Genomic DNA, 19,894 nt, shown 5'->3' with positions numbered 1-19,894 from the left:
ACTGATCCTCGGATTCTGACACCTGCCTGATTGACCACGTCTCCTGAGCCTGGCTCTGTCCCTTGCCTTGTCATCGCCTACGCTGTTCTGGTCTTCCTTGCTCCGTCTGAACCTCAGTCTCAAGTCCAACCGTGCTCCCTTGTTGTCCGTGGGCACGCCTGTCTACCAACTCTCAGGAGACCCTGCGAGGCCCACCTAAGTCCAAGCGGCTGGGTCCCTACGGGCTCCACCCGGGGAACCACGGGCTTCCAGTGGTGAAGCTTATCCTAGCCTCTGTCTCCTCCAGTGCTCCGCCCCCTGAGGGCAGGTGCTACCTGATCCCTACCAGGGAGGCGTACTCCACTGCTCCAGGACAAGGGTCCACCCCCAAGTGCAACAGTGTCTGTATAGGGATCTATAGCAATCGGGTTTGTTTTGTTTCCTCAGTAGATGGTATATTGGTGTTCTGGGACCCAGTGTAATATTTACCTGTGCTTTTTCACAGGTAGGGTTCTTGTTGTTTTGAGTCCTTGCTGTTATTACTGTTATGTTACGATGGGATTGCAGTATAGATTTTGAGTGTTTATTTGCAGGGTTTTCTGTTAGTTCACAATGTGTCTGGCAGTGGAAGGTGTTTGTGTTGCTATTACTGTGAGGTGACATCAGAATTTGAAAATATCTTTTTGTATGATGAGCTGTAAGGGAAACATCCAAGCTCCATTGTTTGGGTGAATTTCTGTGGATGGACAGTGTGTTACAGAACTGGAGGTGCAGGATTTATATTGAAATTCTGTCCCTTCTGTATACTTTCCAGACTTCACTCTCATAGCCATATAGAATCAGTTGAATGAGGCGATCAAATAATTTTAATAGTAGTTTTATTAGAGGTATGAAACTGGAAAGCTTTTTTAAAATTACGCAGAAGACCCTTTGGACTTTTTTATTAATACTTTTTTTTTTATAGCCAATTTTAAAGTAGGGGACCCTGCTATGGAGGTGGGTGTGATGAGGAAATGTCATTTTGGCTCCCCCCCCCCCCCCAAATTCTTCTGTCTAGAGACGCCACTGATTTTCTGTGACCTTAAGCAATAGTACAAGAAGGATTGGGGGGGGGGGGGGGGTTGCTGGAGAGGCACAGAAATGCATTAGGCCCCGGGCGCTGGAGAGCCTTGGTGCGCCACTGGGTGCAAGCCATATGCGGCAGCAAGCAGCGGAAAAGAGGAGTGGAGAATTGGCAGGCTACGAGCAGTGCCCAACCTGCTCGCGACCCAGAAAACCACACAGTCGGCGGGCGTGATCGAGACTGAGGTAGGAGTTGGGGCCGAGATCAGGGGTTTGCGGCGTGACCAGGGGAGAGGGGGGAGGCACAAGGGAGAAGGCTCGCCTAGGGCGCCTAATCCCCTTGCACTGGCCCTGTGCCTGCCTTTGACCTGGACTGGACTTTGAATTTCTCTTGCTTGCTTGCTGCCTGCCTATGACCCGGACTGGATTTGCATCCTTACCCTCCTCGCTGGCATCCAACCTTGGCTGGGGCTCAGGTAAGGCTGTCTTTCTATCATTGGGTTCACATAAACATAACAATTTGTTTTATGTGAGAATGTATTTGAAGTTATCTGTTGCATTTCTGCTTTTGTTTTTAAGATGTATGCTGAAGATTTTATTATGAGTGTTTTTATTGTTAGTCGCCATAAATGTACATATATGTGTAGCTTTAAGTCTTTAAAATATATAAATAAGAGGGTGAGATGGAGGGCTGCAAAGGAGCAGGGTGTGCATTTGGAGATGTAATGGGAAAAGGTAGATGTGGAGCTGTAAGGGGGGTAATGGATTTTGTGATATAAGAGGGGAGAGGGAGATGCAGGGATAGGTGTGTTGTTTGGACCTGACTTACCTTCCAGACAGGTGGAGTGGAATCGGATGAAGCATTGGCTCCGGTTTCTGGTTTTAATGATGACCTCGATGCTCTCAAACTCTATCCGAGCCGGTTGCAAACTGGCACTGGGATCTGGGATTAAAGAGAAGGTGAGAGCGTGGTAGTACATCCTCAATCCCCAGCCCTCACTTCCACTGGTTGCTCTGCACAGATACTTCACTGATATCACAGGGAGGGATGGGCCTGCAGGGATCTCTCATTAAAATGCTGGAATCTCTTTTGGAATTTCATTGGGTTTAATCCCGAAATTCAATAGCCAATGGCACAGATCTTGGAAACAGCCTGGGGGACTTTGATGTCTTACGGGGACAGTGGTAATGAGGAAGCATGAATCTGACTAGTGACAAGGGAGAGAGGATCTCTGAACTGTTCTGCATTTATTCATCCTCTCTTCCCTTCCCATCCTCTTCAGCCCTTTCTATACCCCTCTCCTTCCACCTTCAGCTCCCTATACATTTTTCTCTGTCCCCATGCACCTCTCCCTTCTTCCACCACAGTGATTGAAGTAGATATTTGCCACTGTCCCATTTCTTACTAAGACTACTGGACCTAGCCTGGAGCAAGAACTTATAGTAACACCTTGGCCCAGCCCCTTGTGTCATAGGGTCCATTGTACGGTGAAAGGTGCAGAAAAAGCAAATGGATGGGCTGATACCTCTAAGAACCACCACAGCCCCACATGGACAACCAGTGAGGGAGGAAATGAGTGGTAAAATCTGGGTTAAGCACAGAGGATCCTTAGATGTGGAGGAATGAGAGGTAAAGCCTGGGATAAGCACAGATGATCTTTAGCTATGGGGGAGTGAGGGGGTAAGCACAAAGGATCCTTAGCTGTGGGGGAGTGAGGGGGTAAAGCCTGGGATACGCACAGAGGATTCTTAGCTGTGGGGGAGTGAGGGGTAAAGCCTGGGATAAGCATAGAGGATCCTTAGCTGCGAGGGAGTGAGGGGTAAAGCCTGGGATAAGCACAGAGGAACCTTAGCTGTAAAGGACTGAAGGGTAAAGCCTGGGATAAGCATAGAGGATCCTTAGCTGTGGGGGAGTGAGGGGGTAAAGCCTGGGATAAGCACAGAGGATCCTTAGCTATGGGGGAGTGAGGGGTAAAGCCTGGGATAAGCACAGAGGATCCTTAGTTATGGGGGAGTGAGGGGTAAAGTCTGGGATAAGCACAGAGGATCCTTAGCTGGGGGGGAGTGAGGGGTAAAGTCTGGGATAAGCACAGATAATTTTTAGCTATGGGGGACTGAGGGGTAAAGTCTGGGATAAGCACAGAGGATTCTTAGCTGTGGGGGAGTGAGGGGTAAATCTGGGATAAGCACAGAGGATCCTTAGCTGTGGGGGAGTGAGGGGTAAAGTCTGGGATAAGCACAGATAATTTTTAGCTATGGGGGACTGAGGGGTAAAGTCTGGGATAAGCACAGAGGATTCTTAGCTGTGGGGGAGTGAGGGGTAAATCTGGGATAAGCACAGAGGATCCTTAGCTGTGGGGGAGTGAGGGGTAAATCTGGGATAAGCACAGAGGATCCTTAGCTGTGGGGGAGTGAGGGGGTAAAGCATTAAATATGAGCAAAACTGAATGTATTCTAATCGCAAGAAAAAACTCTGGATCAAAAACCACACCACTCTTCCAAATTGACAACATCCACATTCAAATTAAAGACAACGTAAAAGACCTAGGCATATGGCTAGACAATGAACTAAACTACAAAAAACACATTACTACAAGAACAAAAGAGGGCTTTCATAAACTACAAGTAATCAAACACTTAAAACCTCTGCTTCACCCCCATGATTTCAAAACCGTCCTACAAGCCCTCATCTTTACCAGTTTGGACTATTGCAACTCTCTCCTGATTGGTTTACCTAAAACATCTTTAAAACCCTTGCAGCTACTTCAAAATGCTGCTGCCAGAGTCCTGACGGGTAAAAGAAAATCTGACCACATAACCCCCGTCCTCAACAATTTACAGTGGCTACCGATAGAGAAAAGAATAGAATTCAAAGTTCTCACAATTCTTCACAAAGCAATTTACAAAGCAGACTACACAGCCCTGGATAACATTATACATATTCATAGATCACTTCGCACAACAAGAACAACAACTAAACTCCAACTAGTGATCCCATCTCTTCCACATGCTAAACTGTCCTCCACTAGAAACAGAGCCATTTCCATCATCGGCCCGAAGTTATGGAATTCGTTACCTCATCACCTGACCGCTCAAGAAAACATAAAATCTTTTTTAAAAGACCTCAAAGTCTGGCTACTCAGCCAAACTCTCTAAGAAAACACTCTCAATGGCTATAAAGGATAAATCGACAGATTTATCCATTTGTGTGTCCCTCCATCTGACACACAATCTCCCTACAATGACTAACTTTCTTTCTGACTACCAGAATCATTCCCATTTTGTTCTACAGCAGATATCCCCTACTAGATTTGAATTCTGATTTTTTACATATTTTAATGTATATCTTAATCAGTTATATGCTATTGTTCTTGACCAATGTTTACAGTTTTGCTGTTAAACTACTTTAAATGTATCAGGTTGTTGTAACTGTAAACCGGAGTGAAGGCAACTCTGCTATACCTCGGTATATAAAATATGCTAAATAAAAATAAAATAAAATAAATAAAGCCTGGGATAAGCACAGAGGATCCTTAGCTGTAGAGGAGTGAGGAGTAAAGCCTGGGATAAGCACAGAGGATCTTTAACTGTAAGGGAGTGAGGGGTAAAGCCTGGGATAAGCACAGAGGATCCTTAGCTGTGGGGTAATGAGGGGTAAAGCCTGGGATAAGCACAGAGCTGTGGGAGGAGTAAAGGGTAAAGCCTGGGGTAAGCATAGAGGATCTTTAGCTATGGGGAGTGAGGGGTGATGCTTGGGATAAGCACAGAGGAGCCTTAGCTGTGGGGGAGTGAGGGGTAAAGCCTGGGATAAGCACAGAGGATCCTTAGCTGTAGAGGAGTGAGGAATAAAGCCTGGGATAAGCACAGAGGATCTTTAACTGTAAGGGAGTGAGGGGTAAAGCCTGGGATAAGCACAGAGGATCCTTAGCTGTGGGGTAATGAGGGGTAAAGCCTGGGATAAGCACAGAGCTGTGGGAGGAGTAAAGGGTAAAGCCTGGGGTAAGCATAGAGGATCTTTAGCTATGGGGAGTGAGGGGTGATGCTTGGGATAAGCACAGAGGAGCCTTAGCTGTGGGGGAGTGAGGGGTAAAGCCTGGGATAAGCACAGAGGATCCTTAGCTGTGGGGGAGTGAGGGGTAAAGCCTGGGATAAGTACAGAGGATTCTTAGCTGTATGGGGGAGAGAGGGGTAAAGTCTGGGATCAGGTAGGGTCTGTGATACTTCAGCAGATACAAATAATGGACAGACAGGATGGGCCTGGAGGTCTTTATTTGTCAGAGCCATATCCAGCCTTTACCTTTCTTAGGTACAAACTGAGAAGTTACCCCCACGTCAAATGTGGCAAAGACAGGTGAGTGATCACTGCTTGTAATATCATCAGAGCAGCCTACAAAAGATAACACAAGTAGCATGAGATCTGTGGAGCTGCCTGATACACCAGCGCTGGAACTGCACGAGATCCTGGGACATGGCACTTCCTCTGTCTATCTGTACTCACCATAAGAGGTGCACAGGACATGGGTCTCAGGGTGAGATCTCCAGAGAACCCGATCACACCAGGATGGAACACTGATTTTTATCTGCAGCAGAAAGCACATGCACAGCTGCTGAGAGGGAGGGAATTTGATTTAGTTTTCATTAACTGCCTGTCTTATAATAAATCAAAGTGGTGAACATCACAGAAACCTACACACTGAGGTCCATATTCAAAACCATTTAGCCGGATAACTCTCTGTCTAAATGGCACTGCTTCATGCTGTGTCTATCTAGTGCTGCGTGGGCCCGACTGGCACTTTGAACTGGACTGCACTATAGTGTCCCTTGCAGCCAAACTGCATGTCTAGCACAGGCAGCAAGAAGCAGATGTAGCCTGAGGCACCAGTTTAATCCTCCTGCTGGAGGAGGGCAGGGAAGCAGAGGAAGGGATCAGCCTAGTGGAAGAAGAAAACCGATTCCTTGGAGGAGACATAGCTGGCTGGAGGAATGAAAGTCTGAGGAGGGAAAATAGGGAAGAGAAAGAGATTGTGAAGCAGGAAGAAATAGGATGGGGAGGAACAAGGAAGAAAGAGTATAGGGATAGGACAGGGAATGGACAGATTTGAGGATGGGGCAAAGAAGAGGGTAATGTGGGAGAGAGGAAAGTTTGGTTAGGATGCATGACGAAATGCAGAGGATGGAACTGGGAGAGAGAGGGATAAGATGACAAAAGCCAGAAAGAGGCTTGGCTGTATAGGGCAAGGAATGGCTTAGCAGAAAAAGGAAGGAGATATTGTCCCTGTATAGGCTCCCTGGTGAGACCTCACTTGGAATACTGTGTACAGTTCTGGAGTCTGCACCTTCAAAAGGATATAAACAGGATGGAGTCAGTCCAGAGAGTGGCTACTAAAATGCTCCGAGGTCTAAAGTATATGGAGATAGACGTAAAGATCTAAACATGTATACCCTAGAGGAAAGGTGAGATAGGGGAGATATGATAGAGACATTCGAATATCTCAAAGGTTTCCATGCACAGGAGGTGAGTTTCTTTCAACAGAAAGGAGGCTCTAGAATGAGGAGTCATGGGTTGAATGTGAAAGGGGGAAGACTCAGGAGTAATCTTAGGAAATGTTTCTTTACAAAGAGGGTAGTAAATGCATGGAACAGCCTCCCAGTGGAAGTGGTGGAGACAAAAGTAGTATCTGAATTCAATAGAAACATAGACATGACGGCAGAAAATGACCAAATGATCCAGCCGGTCTGCCCAACAAGCTTATGTTAGTATCTGCCACGCTGTGCAGGTTACCCCCCCATGCTTATTAGTTTCCCAGATCGTAAAAGTCAGGGCCCTCATTGGTTGCTGTTTGAATCTAATTTCCCTTTACCCACTGTTGTTGAAGCAGCAAGCAATGACGGAGTTGCATCAACAGTATCAAAGATTATTTGTTAAAAGTAGTAACTGCCACACCAGCAAGTTACCACCAGGCACACTTTTCTTCATTTCCATCCTCTAGCCTTTAGGGATCCACAGTGTTTATCCCATGCTTCTTTGAGTCCTTTCACTGTTTTCGTCTTCACCACCTCCACCGGAAGGGCATTCCAGGCATTCACCACCCTCTCCAAGAAGAAATATTTCCTGACATTGGTTCTGAGTTGTCCTCCTTGGAGTTTCATTTCATGGCCCCTAGTTCTACTGATTTTTTACCAATGGAAAAGGTTTGATGATTATGCATCATTAAAACCTTTCAGATATCTAAAAATCTATATCATATCTCCCCTGCACCTTCTTTCTTCCAGGGTATACGTATTCAGATCCTTCAGCCTTTCCGCATAAGTCTTCCGATGCTGGCCCCAGACCATTTTGGTCGTTCTTCTTTAGACTGCCCCTATCTTATCTTTATCCTTTTTGAGATATGGGCACCAGTACTGAACACAATACTCCAGGTGAGGCCTCACCAAGGACCTGCACAAGGGCATCACCACCTTTTTTTTCTTATTGGTTATTCCTCTCTCTATGCAGCCCAGCATTCTTTTAGCCTTAGCTATCGCCTTGTAACATTGCTTCAACACCTTCAGATCACCAGATACTAGCACACCAGACACTAGCACTAGACTCTCCCAGTCCGTGCAATTAGTCTTTCACTGCCCATCACATACAGTTCTTTTGGATTACTGCACTCCAGATGCAGGACTCTGCACTTCTTGGCATTGAATCCCAGCTCCCAAATCCTCGATCATACTTCAAGCTTTCTTAAATCACTTGTCATTTTCTCTACTCCTTCAGGAGTGTCCACTCTATTGCAGATCTTAGTATCAGCTGCAAATAGACGAACTTTACCTTCTATCCCTTCCACAGTATCACTCACAAAGATATTGACCAGAACCAGTCCCAAAACCGATCCCTGTGGCACTCCACTTAGCACCATTATTTCTTCAGAGTAGGTTCCATTTACCAATACACACTGTCTCCTGTCAGTTTGCAATCCACGCTACTACCTTGGCACCCACTCCCAAGCTTCTCATTTTGTTCACGAGTCTCGTTCTTCCCTGATCCAATTCTCTAGTCACCCAATCAAAAAAAAATCAATCAGATTTGTCTGACAGGACCTTCCCCTGGTGAATCCATGCTGCCTTGGGTTGAACAACCCACTGGATTGTAGATAGTTCACTATCCTTTCCTTCAGCAGAGTCTCCATTAATTTTCCCACCACTGAAGTGAGGCTTACCGGCCTGTAGTTTCCAGCTTCCTCTCTGCTATCACTGTTGTGGAGTGGGACCACCACCACTTTTCTCCAATCACTCATCACCACTCTCATTTCCAGGGATCTATTGAACAGGTCACGCAGTGGGACCCGCCAGCACATCTCTGAGCTCCCTCAGTATCCTGGGATGTACCTCATCCGGCCCCATGACCTTGTCCACTTTCAGTTTTCCTAGCTCTTCCCATACATTCCCTTCTGTAAACGGAGTTTCATCTACCCCCATCTCCATCTATGGTCTTGTCAACCAGCAACAGTCCTTCTCCAGGGTCTTCTTTAGTGAACACTGAACTGAAGTATTTGTTTAATATTTCTGCCATGTCTTCATCTCTCTCCACACAGTGCTCCTTGTCACCTTTCAATTTTAATATACCACTTTGGGCCTCCCTTCTTTCTTTGATATATCTAAAAAATGTTTTGTCTCCTCTTTGGCAATTCTTTCTTCCACTTGACTTTTTGCTTTCCTGATTTCTTTCTTTGTCTCCCTCATTTTTAACAGATATTCTTCCTTGTGTTCCTTTTTTTGAGATCCTTTATACTTCTTAAATGCTATTTTTTTTTTGCCTTAGGTTTTTCAGCCACCTCCTTAGAGAACCAGATCAGTTTCTTTTTCCTCTTACTCTTCTTTACTTTCCTAACATATAGATTTGTTGCCTTTGTAATAGCTCCTTTTAATTTGGCCCACTGTGGTTCCACCTCATCCATTTTCTCTCAGTCTTCCAGTTCTTCCTCCAGGTACATCCCCATTTTGACAAAGTCGTATTTGTTTTTGGTTTTTTATTGTTTATAAATTTTACAATATATTTCAAGACAGAAACAAAAAACATCTTGATTGAAATGAGAGATAACAGAAATAAAAAGAAAAATCATTAAACAAAAAAAAAAAAGAAAATTTCCATAATAACTCTGTTCCTGACTACAAGTCCTCAATAAGAGGATCCAATACCACTACCTCAGATAAACTTAAATCTGAGAGAACAAAAAGGTAAAGAACCTGCTGTATGGCGTGCTAAATCATTTATATGGACATTAATATGGCAATACTACTCAGTTGCGATTGGAGAAGAGCTGAATACTGATATAACTTTATCTAAGAGAAAAGTAGAAAGTTGACTTGGCTGAGCAAAGAAATAGGAAAGACCTTGGTATTTACTATTTAACAATACATTTCCATAGAAATTTAAGCAAAAACATAGCCCCAATCTCAATAAACTTAGGCCTTAATAACAAGAATTGTTTCCTTCTTTTCTGCGTGCCCTAGATAAATCTGGAAAAATACTGATCTTAAGATCCATGAGTTTCTAAGTGGTGGCGAAAAAACATTCTCAATGTCTATTCCTTGTCAGCTTCAAGAAGGAACAAAACTATCAATGTAGCAGGAGTAACAGAGTCCTTCTGTGATGTTTCATGAATTTCTGTTAAATTCAATTGAGGAGGCACAGCTGGGGTTAGAACTTGGACTCCTTTCTGATCTAATAAATCCTTCCTTTTGAAAGGTGGAATATAAACTCGGGAAGTGCCTGTTCAGGAACTTTAAGGATTTTGGTCATATATTTCTTCCACATGTCCTTCGGGGGAATCAATTGATCTCTAGGAAAATTTATGAAACATAAATTCTTGCCTCTTAATGTATTCTCCATATTTTCCAACCTTGTGGAAACTAGCTGGTTTTCTTTAATCAAAGAGTCATGCAAAGATGATTTATTTTTTGCATCCTGTTCCAATAAATCAATAGAATTCTTATTCTTTAAAACTTACTTTTCCAGAGATTTTAAACAGGTATCAAATTTTCCCAAGTAAGAGTAAACAGGAGCCATTTGGTTGAAAATATTTGTGTTTAACATTTGAATTGCCTCCCAAATGGAATAGAGGGAAATGACAGAAGGTCTTACCAAATCTACCTTCATTATCTGAGGCAATACATTCGCAAACTGAGCATCAGTCCTTCTAGTCTGTTCCCCGGCTCCCAACAATGGTAAAGAGGTCATAGAAAACCTCTCCAGTGCCACAACCTCTAGCAACCAACTGGGTGTTTGTCCACTTTCGGATAGTGAAGATCCACAAGATTGATCAAGTAGTCTCCCTTCCGCTAGATTAGCTGGGGCCATCCAGTCCTCCAGGAACAAGGTGATTCAGAGCTCAGGGGAGGAGTCAGGTAACGCTTCCTCCTGAACGCCTTCCAGCAAGACAACACCTGGGTCAAGTGCTCTCTGCAGAACGTGAGCGTTCATCGGGCCAGAAATTTGAGGTAAAGATGCTGGCAGGGCTTCTCTTTCCCTGGCCCTTCATTTTCTTGCAGAATGTGGCCACATTGCAGAATGTGGCATTTTGAAATAGTTACCAACTAGGCCCAATCGAAACTCTCTCATGCACAGCCAGCAGGGTCGGCCAACTTGGATCATATTTCCGACAGTCCGTATTTGTAAAATTCAAAACTTGGGTCTTTGTGTGACTTCTCTGTATCTTATTTGCGATACTGAGACTCAGTGAACCATGTCTCCGTAACATGGTTCACTGAGTCTCAGTATCGCATGTCCAATTCTGCCTCTACCATTACGGCCTTGTAGGGAAACATCCCATGTTTTACCACTGAAAGCACCAAATATGAATCATAATAACCAAGAAATATACAGACCAAAGTACTGACAGGCCAAGACTCTTTCTCAGTGGAAAAAGAAGAGACCTTGCCCAGATGAGAACTTTACACTGAGGGATACTTTATCAAGGTCAGCCTGTTTGTATGCTCCTGTGTAAATAAAAACCAAGGCAGCGAGACAATGCAGCAGCTAAGCTCATAAGCAGGAGTCATGGACTGGCCAAGGCAGTCCAGAGGTCAGTCGGAAGAAGGGAGGGCAGTCTGAGACGGAGGAATCTCTGACTCTGGCATACAGCTTGGCATACAGATGTGACAGTACTTCCCCCGAAGAAATGGAGAGGGGAGGGGAAAAAAGACCTGCAATGTGGCAAAAACCTCCACTCACCACATGATTATGCATGAGCTTATTCACATTTATCAGCTGGATAGTATTAGATGGGGGGGGGGGGGGGGGAAATCGAGAGAAGGGAGCGAAACCAGAAGAGCGACTCTGAGAGGAGCAACACTGAGAGGAGTAACTCTGAGATCGAGCCCTGAAAGCAACCCTGAAACCAGCAAAGAAACTTCTGAAAGAAAAGAAACCAGAAGAACGAAAGGGAAGCTTGAAGCAGAACAGCACCCCATGCTATCAAGGAGGGAGAAAACTAGTTGTGGCCAGGAGACTGGGGAAAGAGAACAGAGAGAGGAGATGCCCTGCTCAGGTTCAGAGAGGGATTCAGAGTCTGAGACAGTGAGGGGCAAGAGCCAGCCCCAGACAGCCTGGCAAATATCAGAGCCAGAAGTAAGTCTCCTTCCTAGACCGCTACCAGCTTTGCAGTAGCGGTCTAGGAAGCAAATCTCCTTCCCTGCATACATTCTCCAGACCTCCAGCCAGAGCTGCTTCAGAGGTGAACAGAGGGATATCACCTGAAGTTGGGACGAGGGGTAAGTAAGTTAGCCATAAGTATTAACATATTAAGCAGGCTAAGGTTTATGGCATGTTTGAAACCACCCATGGTACAGAACTTTCTTAGGGTCAATTGGTGCTTAGTGGCCAGGATGTTAGAGGCAGGAATTGTTGTTATCTTCTAAATGCTAAGCCCTTCCAAATCTGATAAATAAGTCTATTTCTGAGAAGAACACGTCTTTTTCCTGAGATTAGGATCGTGAAGTGAAGTGGGAGGTGAACTGGAAGTGTCCTGTAGCAGACAGGTCCCTGCACCCCTAAACTTGCTTACAGCCTACAGGTCTGGGATTTTATTGCTCAAACTATGAGCATTTGTGGTCATAGCTTTCCAGCTGCTCTTCCTAGTTGTCTTTTCTGTTTTGTTTTTAATAGATTTTGTTACTTTGTCTTCCCATTTACTGTATTGCTTGGGGGTGACATTTCAATTTCACTGGCCACCTCCTGCCACCCCCACTTCCTAGTTTAAATGCCTGATAATGCATGATCTGAATTTTTCTTTCCTGCCACAGACAAATGTAGGCCATCCTTACCATATAATCTTTTATTGCTCCATGCATGGCCCTAGCCTCCAATGTATTCAAAACCATTTTCCTTACACCAGGTTTTGAGCCAGACATTGAAATTAACTATATGATATAACCTTTCCTTTCCATTTCCATGAATTGGTAGTACTTCTAAAAAGGCAATAGTCTTAGGCAAGTGTCTAATCATCTCCCCTAAATTTTGGAAATCTTCCTTTACCTTGTGGACACAGTTTATAGTGAGGTCATTGGTTCCCAGATGGATGATAACATAGATATCAGCACTCCTACTTTCTTCTATAATTGTCCTGACCACCTGGTTTGCATTTCTATTAGTTGAGCATCCTGGAATGAATTTAACCATTGTGTCCCCATCAAACTGAGTTCCCAAACTGGTTCCCAGAAGAAGCAGCTTTCTTTTATGACATTTGACCATGTTGGAGGGTTTCTGGGTGCATTGGATGACTACTTCTTTTTCAGGTATCACTTCGTGTTCTCTTGCTGGGGTTTCTTCATTTTTCAAAGCAGAAAAAGCTTTATGTAAGGGTAAGAGCTGAGAGAGTGGGTGTCCCTTAATCACAGGCCTTATGCTGCCAGAGCTGACTGTAATCCAGTTATTCCTGGGATTCTGAATCTTGGATGTCTGACTACTCTCTGGGAGTGAGGGTGGGTGAGTGATAAAGATATTGAAAAAAAAAGTTCCTACTTTCTTCTACAGTGACTATCTGGTTTGCACTTCTACTAGCTGAGGATCCTGGAAGGCATTTAACTCTTGTGTCACCATCAAAATACACTCCCAGATCGGTTCCTCTGATGATCAAGTCTCCCAGCAGAAGCAGTTTTCTTTTAAGACATTTGATCCCATTGATGGACTTCTGGGATAAATACAGGGGCTCTTTGAGGGACTGATGGGAACTGTAAAGCTTAATTAGTTGGGTGGATGGGAAGTCTAGATGGGCCACATGGTCTTTTCTGTTGTCACTTTTTTTGTCTGTAAGACACTGGAGGGAGCAAAAATTGCAAGAAGAATCAAATAGAGATGTGGAGGAAGAGAGTCTACAAAGAAGAGAGAAAAGAATAGTAAGAGAGGTGGAGGAACTTCAGAGTAAAGACCCCTTTAGGAGGGAGTAAGGCAGAAGAAAGTGGAGAAAGAAAACAGTGGAAGTTTGAAAAAGAGCTGTAAATATCTGTGCCCACTTGGTGGGAGAGCACTGGTGTTCTCCATTATCATATAAACATCTCTCAATCTAGGGATTATTAGGAAAGGAATGGAGAATAAAACAGAGAATATCATAATGCCTCTGTATCACTCCATGGTGCAATCTCATCTTGAGTATTCTGTTCAGTTCTGGTCACCACATCTCGGAAAAGATATAGCAGAATTAGATAAGGCACAGAGAAGGGCGACCAAAATGATAAAGGGGATGGAATGATTCCCCTATGAGGAAAGGCTAAAGAGGTTAGGGCTCTTCAGCTTGGAGAAGAGACGGGTGAGGGGAAATATGATAGAGGTCTATAAAATGATGAGTGAAGTGGAACAAATAAATGTGAATCAGTTGTTTATTCTTTCTGAAGTACAAAGACCAGACTTCTGGGTAAGACGTCACTGGAGTCGGCAGCTTGAACGGGCAGCTCCGCCCCCCCCCCCCCCCCCTTTCTTAAATCGGGCGGCATCCCCTGCCTGATCGGCTCCCGGACGGAGCCACAGATGATACAGTAGTGAGGGCTAAAAGATGGGTGGTGGGAGGGCACGATATGCGCCACAGAAACACGCGTGGCCTTCCCGGGACCAGAAGCAGCATGGCCAAGATGGCAGACGCGGCTGACGGCAGCAAACAGCTCGCGGCAATTTCTGAAGAGGCATTCCTTCAGATCTCAGCAAGTGTCTCTGCTGTGCTTGTTTGCAGGCTGCTAAAAATCCAGGCATCCATGGAGGAGATAAAAACTGCGGTGGAAGGGCAAGCGCGACGCATAGACATGACAGAGCAGTGCATCCCAGATCAGGAGGACAGACTGGGTTCAGCAGAAAGGCAAGTTCAAACTTTAAATACACAACAGGCTACTCTCCTAGCACGGCTGGAAGACCAGGAAAACAGAAATAGGAGGAATAATGTAAATATTGTAGGACTCCCTGAATCTATGTCTGATCGTGACCGCTATGCAATTGTGGAAACCTGGCTCCCTGATAAACTGGGCCTGGTGATGGCCCCTGACTGTCTGCGCTGTGAACGAATACACCGGGTGAGACCACCGAGAGAGGCAAATAGCAGGCCAAGACCAGTGATGACTAGAATATTGAACTGGTCTCACAAAGTGCAACTGTTAAAAGCTTACCGCCAGCACCCTGGGGTCGAATACCAGGGAGAACGGATCCTGCTATTTAATGATTTCTCGGCCGCAGTTGCAGCGCAACGGACAGTTATGTCCCCTGCATGTTCAGAATTACATAAAAGAGGGATCTCCTTTGCCTTGCTTTTTCCCGCGAAGCTGAGAGTGCAGCATAATAACAAGGTCCTCTGTTTCAACAAGAAGGAGGAAGCAACTTCCTTTCTGGCATCGCTGGATCGCGCAGAAGTGTCCTAAGCCCTCTATATCCTGTCATGGGACTTGTCTGATCTCTCTTTGTGGGGTGTGCAGCCAACTATGAAAAGTTTTTCTACTGAGTTATTGCAGACACCCTGTTTTGTCTACCATGTGCTAAAAGATTAAGTACATACCCTTTTGGTCAGCGGTATGGCCAAACTGTTCCTATGTTTTAAGGTTGTAGTCCAGCTACTGCTTATACTTAGTATATTTTTGTTCTACCTGCGATGTTCTAGCTGATGTTGTGGCTCTGGTGCAGGGCAGGGGGCGGGGCTAGAGGGAGGGCCTACGCGCCCCACATTAGAGGGGCTAGCGGACACCTCAAACCTCTTGGAGCGTAGTGTATGGCTCTGGTGAGTTAGTTAGGATGTGTGAGAAGTGTGTGTGTGTGTGTATGAGGGGTGAATGGCAGCAGAGGGGATGGGTTGGGGGAAGGGCAGACCAATTGAGGAATCGTGGAAAGTCACTGGATTCAGTTCTAATGGGGTTTTTTCGATGCAACCCGAGGCTCAGGCTGGGGAGCGTCGGGCTTTTTCTCTGTTCACAGATCTTTAATTCACTTGATGGGGGGATGGGACCCAGCTTAGACAGCTGAAATGGCCACAGTAAATAGTACCTCATTAAATGTGGATGGTATACACTTGCTAATTAAAAGGAAGAAACTATTATCCATGTTCCAGGAACTGTGGTCTCAGGTGGTATTCTTGCAAGAAACCCACCTAATGGATGTAGAGCATGCTAAACTAAAAAGGGAATGGATGGGTAGCTGTTACTATTCCTCCTACACCTCTCGAAAGAGAGGAGTAGCAATCTTGTTTCATAAACAATTGGCAATTCAGCTGGAAAAGGTGTGGCAAGATGCAGAGGGTCAATATATCTTGTTACAGGATTGCTTCTTCAACAGAGGGTAGCTTTTTGCAATGTTTATGCCCCAAACTCTTATTCACACAAATTTTTCACTCATATAGTAGGAATCCTTGCAAATCTGTCCGACTATGCCCTGGTGGTGGGTGGAGGCTTTAACACGGTTATGGACAAACAATTGGATTGCAAACCACCTCGGCTACAGGGTAGTAAGGACCACCTTATGGGAGTGAATTTTGTCTCTACAGAGTTAGGTTTGCTTGACATATGAAGGCTATTGTATCCTGAGGAGCAAGACTTTGCATTTTTCTCCCACCCTCACCTTTCCTACTCACAGATTATTTTTTACTTTCTAACACACTGTTTTGTAGGACAACAGTGGCTACCATAGGCACTATGTCGTTATCAGATCATGCATCCATATCGATTAGTCTGAAGATAGGAAGACCTCAGAGGACGGCTTTTTCATGGCGCATGCCCCCAGACCTCATTTTAGATAAATCTTTTCAAGACTATCTACAGGCGGGATGGGAAGATTATGTTATGCTTAATTCCACCCCCAATGTAGCTCCTGATATCCTGTGGGCTGCGGGGAAGGCAGTGATGCGGGGCAATATAATTGCATATGTTGCTAAAAGGAATAGGAAACGTAATGCGGAAATATTGCGCTTAATGGCCGATTTAAAAACAGCCCAATTGAGACATATATCAGATATGTCTGCCTCCAGCAAACAGGAGGTAGACTGTATACAAGTTGCCCTAAACTCTCTTTTGCATCAACGGGCCTCCAAATCGCTTAGATATTATAAATATCAGCTTTATAAACACGGAAACAGACCTAGTAAACTGCTGGCGAACTTGGTCAGAGCTAGGGCCCCAAAATCCGTCATCTCAGGAGTTAGGGGTAAGGATGGTGTCTGCAAAACCTCCACAGATGATATTACCTCCAGTTTTTTAGATTACTATCAATCCCGCTATTGTGCAAAACCCAGGAACGCGTAAGCCTCTGAGGTCTTCTTTCGGGATTTCCCATGGCCAAAGATAAATAGGGAGCAATTGGGGATTTTGAATGCCCCCATTAAAGATAGCAAGGTCTATGAGGTCATACAAGGGTTGAAGATTGGTAAAGCGGCTGGGCAAGACGGTTTAAGCAATGATTTTTATAGAATACTAAAATTTCTCCTGCTGCCGACTCTAATCTCATACTATAACAATCTCCTCATCAGCAAGCTCATACCTGCGGGGGACAACCACTCTACAATTGTCCTTATACCGAAAACAGGCAAAGACCCCTATGACGTAGGATCCTATTGCCCGATCTCGCTAATTAATGTAGACATCAAAATTCTAGCAGCCATTTTAGCCACCCATTTAAATGTCATACTCCCCACAATAATACACCCGGACCAAACAGGTTTTGTTAAAGGTAGACAAGGAGTACAAAATGTATGCCGTCTGATAGCTGCCCTCAGCTACCACCCCCAGGCTGAAGCATTAATCCTAAGCCTAGATGCAGAAAAAGCATTCGATTCCCTGTCTTGGGACTATCTGTTCTGGGCGCTCCAAAGCTATGGGTTTGCCGAGAATTTATGCATTGGTTAGAGGTGCTCTATTCTAACCCGAGTGCCCGATTATTAATCAATGTTTTGCTGTCCATGCCGTTCTCTTTGCATTGTGGGGTGCGTCAAGGGTGTCCTCTTTCTCCTGATAGAACCCCTAGCTGAAATACTTAGGCATGACAAAGAGTTCTGGGGCCTCTGCATTGGCAATCATTTGTTGAAAGTGGCAATATTTGCTGATGATATCCTTTTGTTTGTGGGTCGCCCCCGAGTGAGCATTCCAACCATAGTTTCACTTTTCTCGCAATTTCATGATATTGCGGGTTTACGTATTAACTTTTCTAAATCTGAAGCATTAACCTTAGATCGAATGCTGCAGGCAACTTGGCCCGGATTTTTTCCCTTTCTGTGGTTCCCTGGGAAACTTAAGTATTTGGGGGTGTTGATACCTAGGGACCTCACCATGAATATACGGGAAACGATCACGAATATAGGAGCCCAGCTGCTGGCTTGGCATCCACTTCCCCTAACATTTTTTGGGCGCTGTGCCCTTCTAAAAATGGTGATCGTTCCCAAGCTTTTGTACAAATTATTTGGCTGTCTAATGTAGATTTACGACGGCTACAATCAGCTTTTCAAAAGTTTTTATGGGCTGAAAAGAGGGCTCGAATAAAGTACCAGGACCATATGTGCTCCAAGTTGGGGGGGGGGGACTTGGACTCTCAGACTTCCGGCAGTACAATGTTGCCTGTCAGATGCATTTTGTGGGGGAATGGCTTTTCGACTCCTATTCTTACTGCCAGAAGGGCTTGGTTACCAGTATGTCTGCTCCATGGTCTCCCTTATATCTCCTGCAAGCATGCACGAAGATGCTACAGAGTCTGGACATTCCCAAAGTGCTACTCCGTCCCTGCCTACGTGCTTGGAGGTGGCTCTTACTCTCTGTTATTACCACTAGTAGGCAACAAGGACTTCCTACCTGGACTCGGTTGTAGTGACATTTTTCATGCCTGGGCTCGTAATGGATTGACCTTCATTTTTCATCTCTATGAAGAGGATAGCCCAGTGGTATAGGAGTTTGCCTCCATAGCCCAAACATATTGAATACCGAAGAAACAATTCTTTGTGAACCCACAAGTCCGACACAATTTCCACTCATTTCACTGGACCCAGGAGGTGTTTCAACGAGAATCCTCTTTTGCTAAGAGTATATTCAACACCGTGTACTCTCGCAACTCTATCAAGGGCTGGAGCGGCTTGAGCAAGCAATCTACTACAGCAGACTCCCTGGACGCACTCACTGCTTATTGGTCGGCGGTATGGTCGGAGCCACTTACAAAGTCCTATTTACAACTCTGTTTTAAGACTCTGCACTCTCATATCCCAGATCTGGGGCTTTGGGAATTACCATTTCGGATCCTGCATCACACCATCTGCGATGACGCTCATCGATTCAAAATGGGCCTTTTGCCATCTCCGCTATGTATCAAATGTGCGCGAGAGACCGGCACCATGGTTCACTGACTTTTTACTTGCTCATGCCTTGAATCTTTTTGGTCTACAGTATTAGAGTTCATCGTGAGATGTATTAATAGACAGCTCCCGAAGTCAGGAAGATTTCTTATGTCAGGTCTGAGAGGGGTCCTGACACCATGTCCCACGACCGTTTTGGAAGACTCGCCATTCTATTAGCTTGCCGGGAGGTTTTGACAAAATTGAATTGACCCCCTTGCGTTACCTCAAGTAGCAGCTTGGCATCGACGGATGGCAACTGCCATGCAGATGAAGTGGATGGACAGTATAAGGAGCTGCAGGATGCTATTTATTTATTTAAAAAGTATTTGTATACCGTATACCGTTGCTAGATAGGAGATACTGTGAAAGTTGGTCCAAATGTTATTATCTTTTGCCTGCAGATATACAAGCCAGCCTGCTGGCAGTCGGTTATCAGGTGAATTGGCTATAGTCAGTGCTTACGTTTTTCTGTCCGGCTGGGCACTATTCCTTTAGCCTACGATACATATTTTTACCCAAATAGGATGGGCTATGAGGAACTATGAGGATTGCCTTATGTATTTGTCGTTCCAATATCGTCTCTTAGTATTTTATGTTCTTGTGCTGGGCGAAGGCTCGTTGGTCTCTCAGGGAAAGGGGTGGGGATAAGCAGTGGATGACTGTGGGGATGAACGGGATGTATGAGTTGGAAGGATTGAATGGATGGATGTATGGCTGGATAGTGAGTAAGTCTGAGGTTGAGAGTGTTGACTTTTCTACAAAACAAAGATGTGCATGCTACTCTATACAGGACTTGGCAACAGGAAGGGACGTGGCTGTCGTCTCAGTATCTATGCTTTATATTCTCTGTCTCTTTTTCTAGCCTTGTATTTTGTACGATACTGTTCTGCCTATGTGTTGCACATCTTCTTAATAAAAATGATTTTGTTTAAAAAAAAAAATAAGTACAAAGACCGGGGGACATACAATGAAGTTACTAAGTTGTACATTTAAAACTAATAAGAGAAAATATTACTCAGCTCATAATTAAGCTC

The 19,894-nt window shown here is 44.8% G+C and overlaps 1 protein-coding gene across 1 annotated transcript in view; it reads right to left on the bottom strand.

The window, feature by feature from the left end:
• LOC115094710 (phosphatidylinositol 3,4,5-trisphosphate 5-phosphatase 2-like) overlaps positions 1 to 19,894 on the bottom strand; it is a 116,707-nt gene that overhangs the window by 27,321 nt on the left and 69,492 nt on the right. The window contains exons 14-16 of the mRNA XM_029607963.1: positions 5,540 to 5,621; positions 5,339 to 5,428; positions 1,871 to 1,984 (exon numbers count right to left, since the gene is read on the bottom strand). Coding sequence (XP_029463823.1) covers positions 1,871 to 1,984; positions 5,339 to 5,428; positions 5,540 to 5,621 — 286 coding nt within the window. The remainder of the gene's footprint in view (positions 1 to 1,870; positions 1,985 to 5,338; positions 5,429 to 5,539; positions 5,622 to 19,894) is intronic.

This window comes from Rhinatrema bivittatum, chromosome 6 (assembly GCF_901001135.1).
Source record: "Rhinatrema bivittatum chromosome 6, aRhiBiv1.1, whole genome shotgun sequence".
Classification (NCBI taxonomy): domain Eukaryota; kingdom Metazoa; phylum Chordata; class Amphibia; order Gymnophiona; family Rhinatrematidae; genus Rhinatrema; species Rhinatrema bivittatum.
Note: the sequence above shows the minus strand (reverse complement) of the source record. Positions and strands in the feature narration are given on the sequence as shown.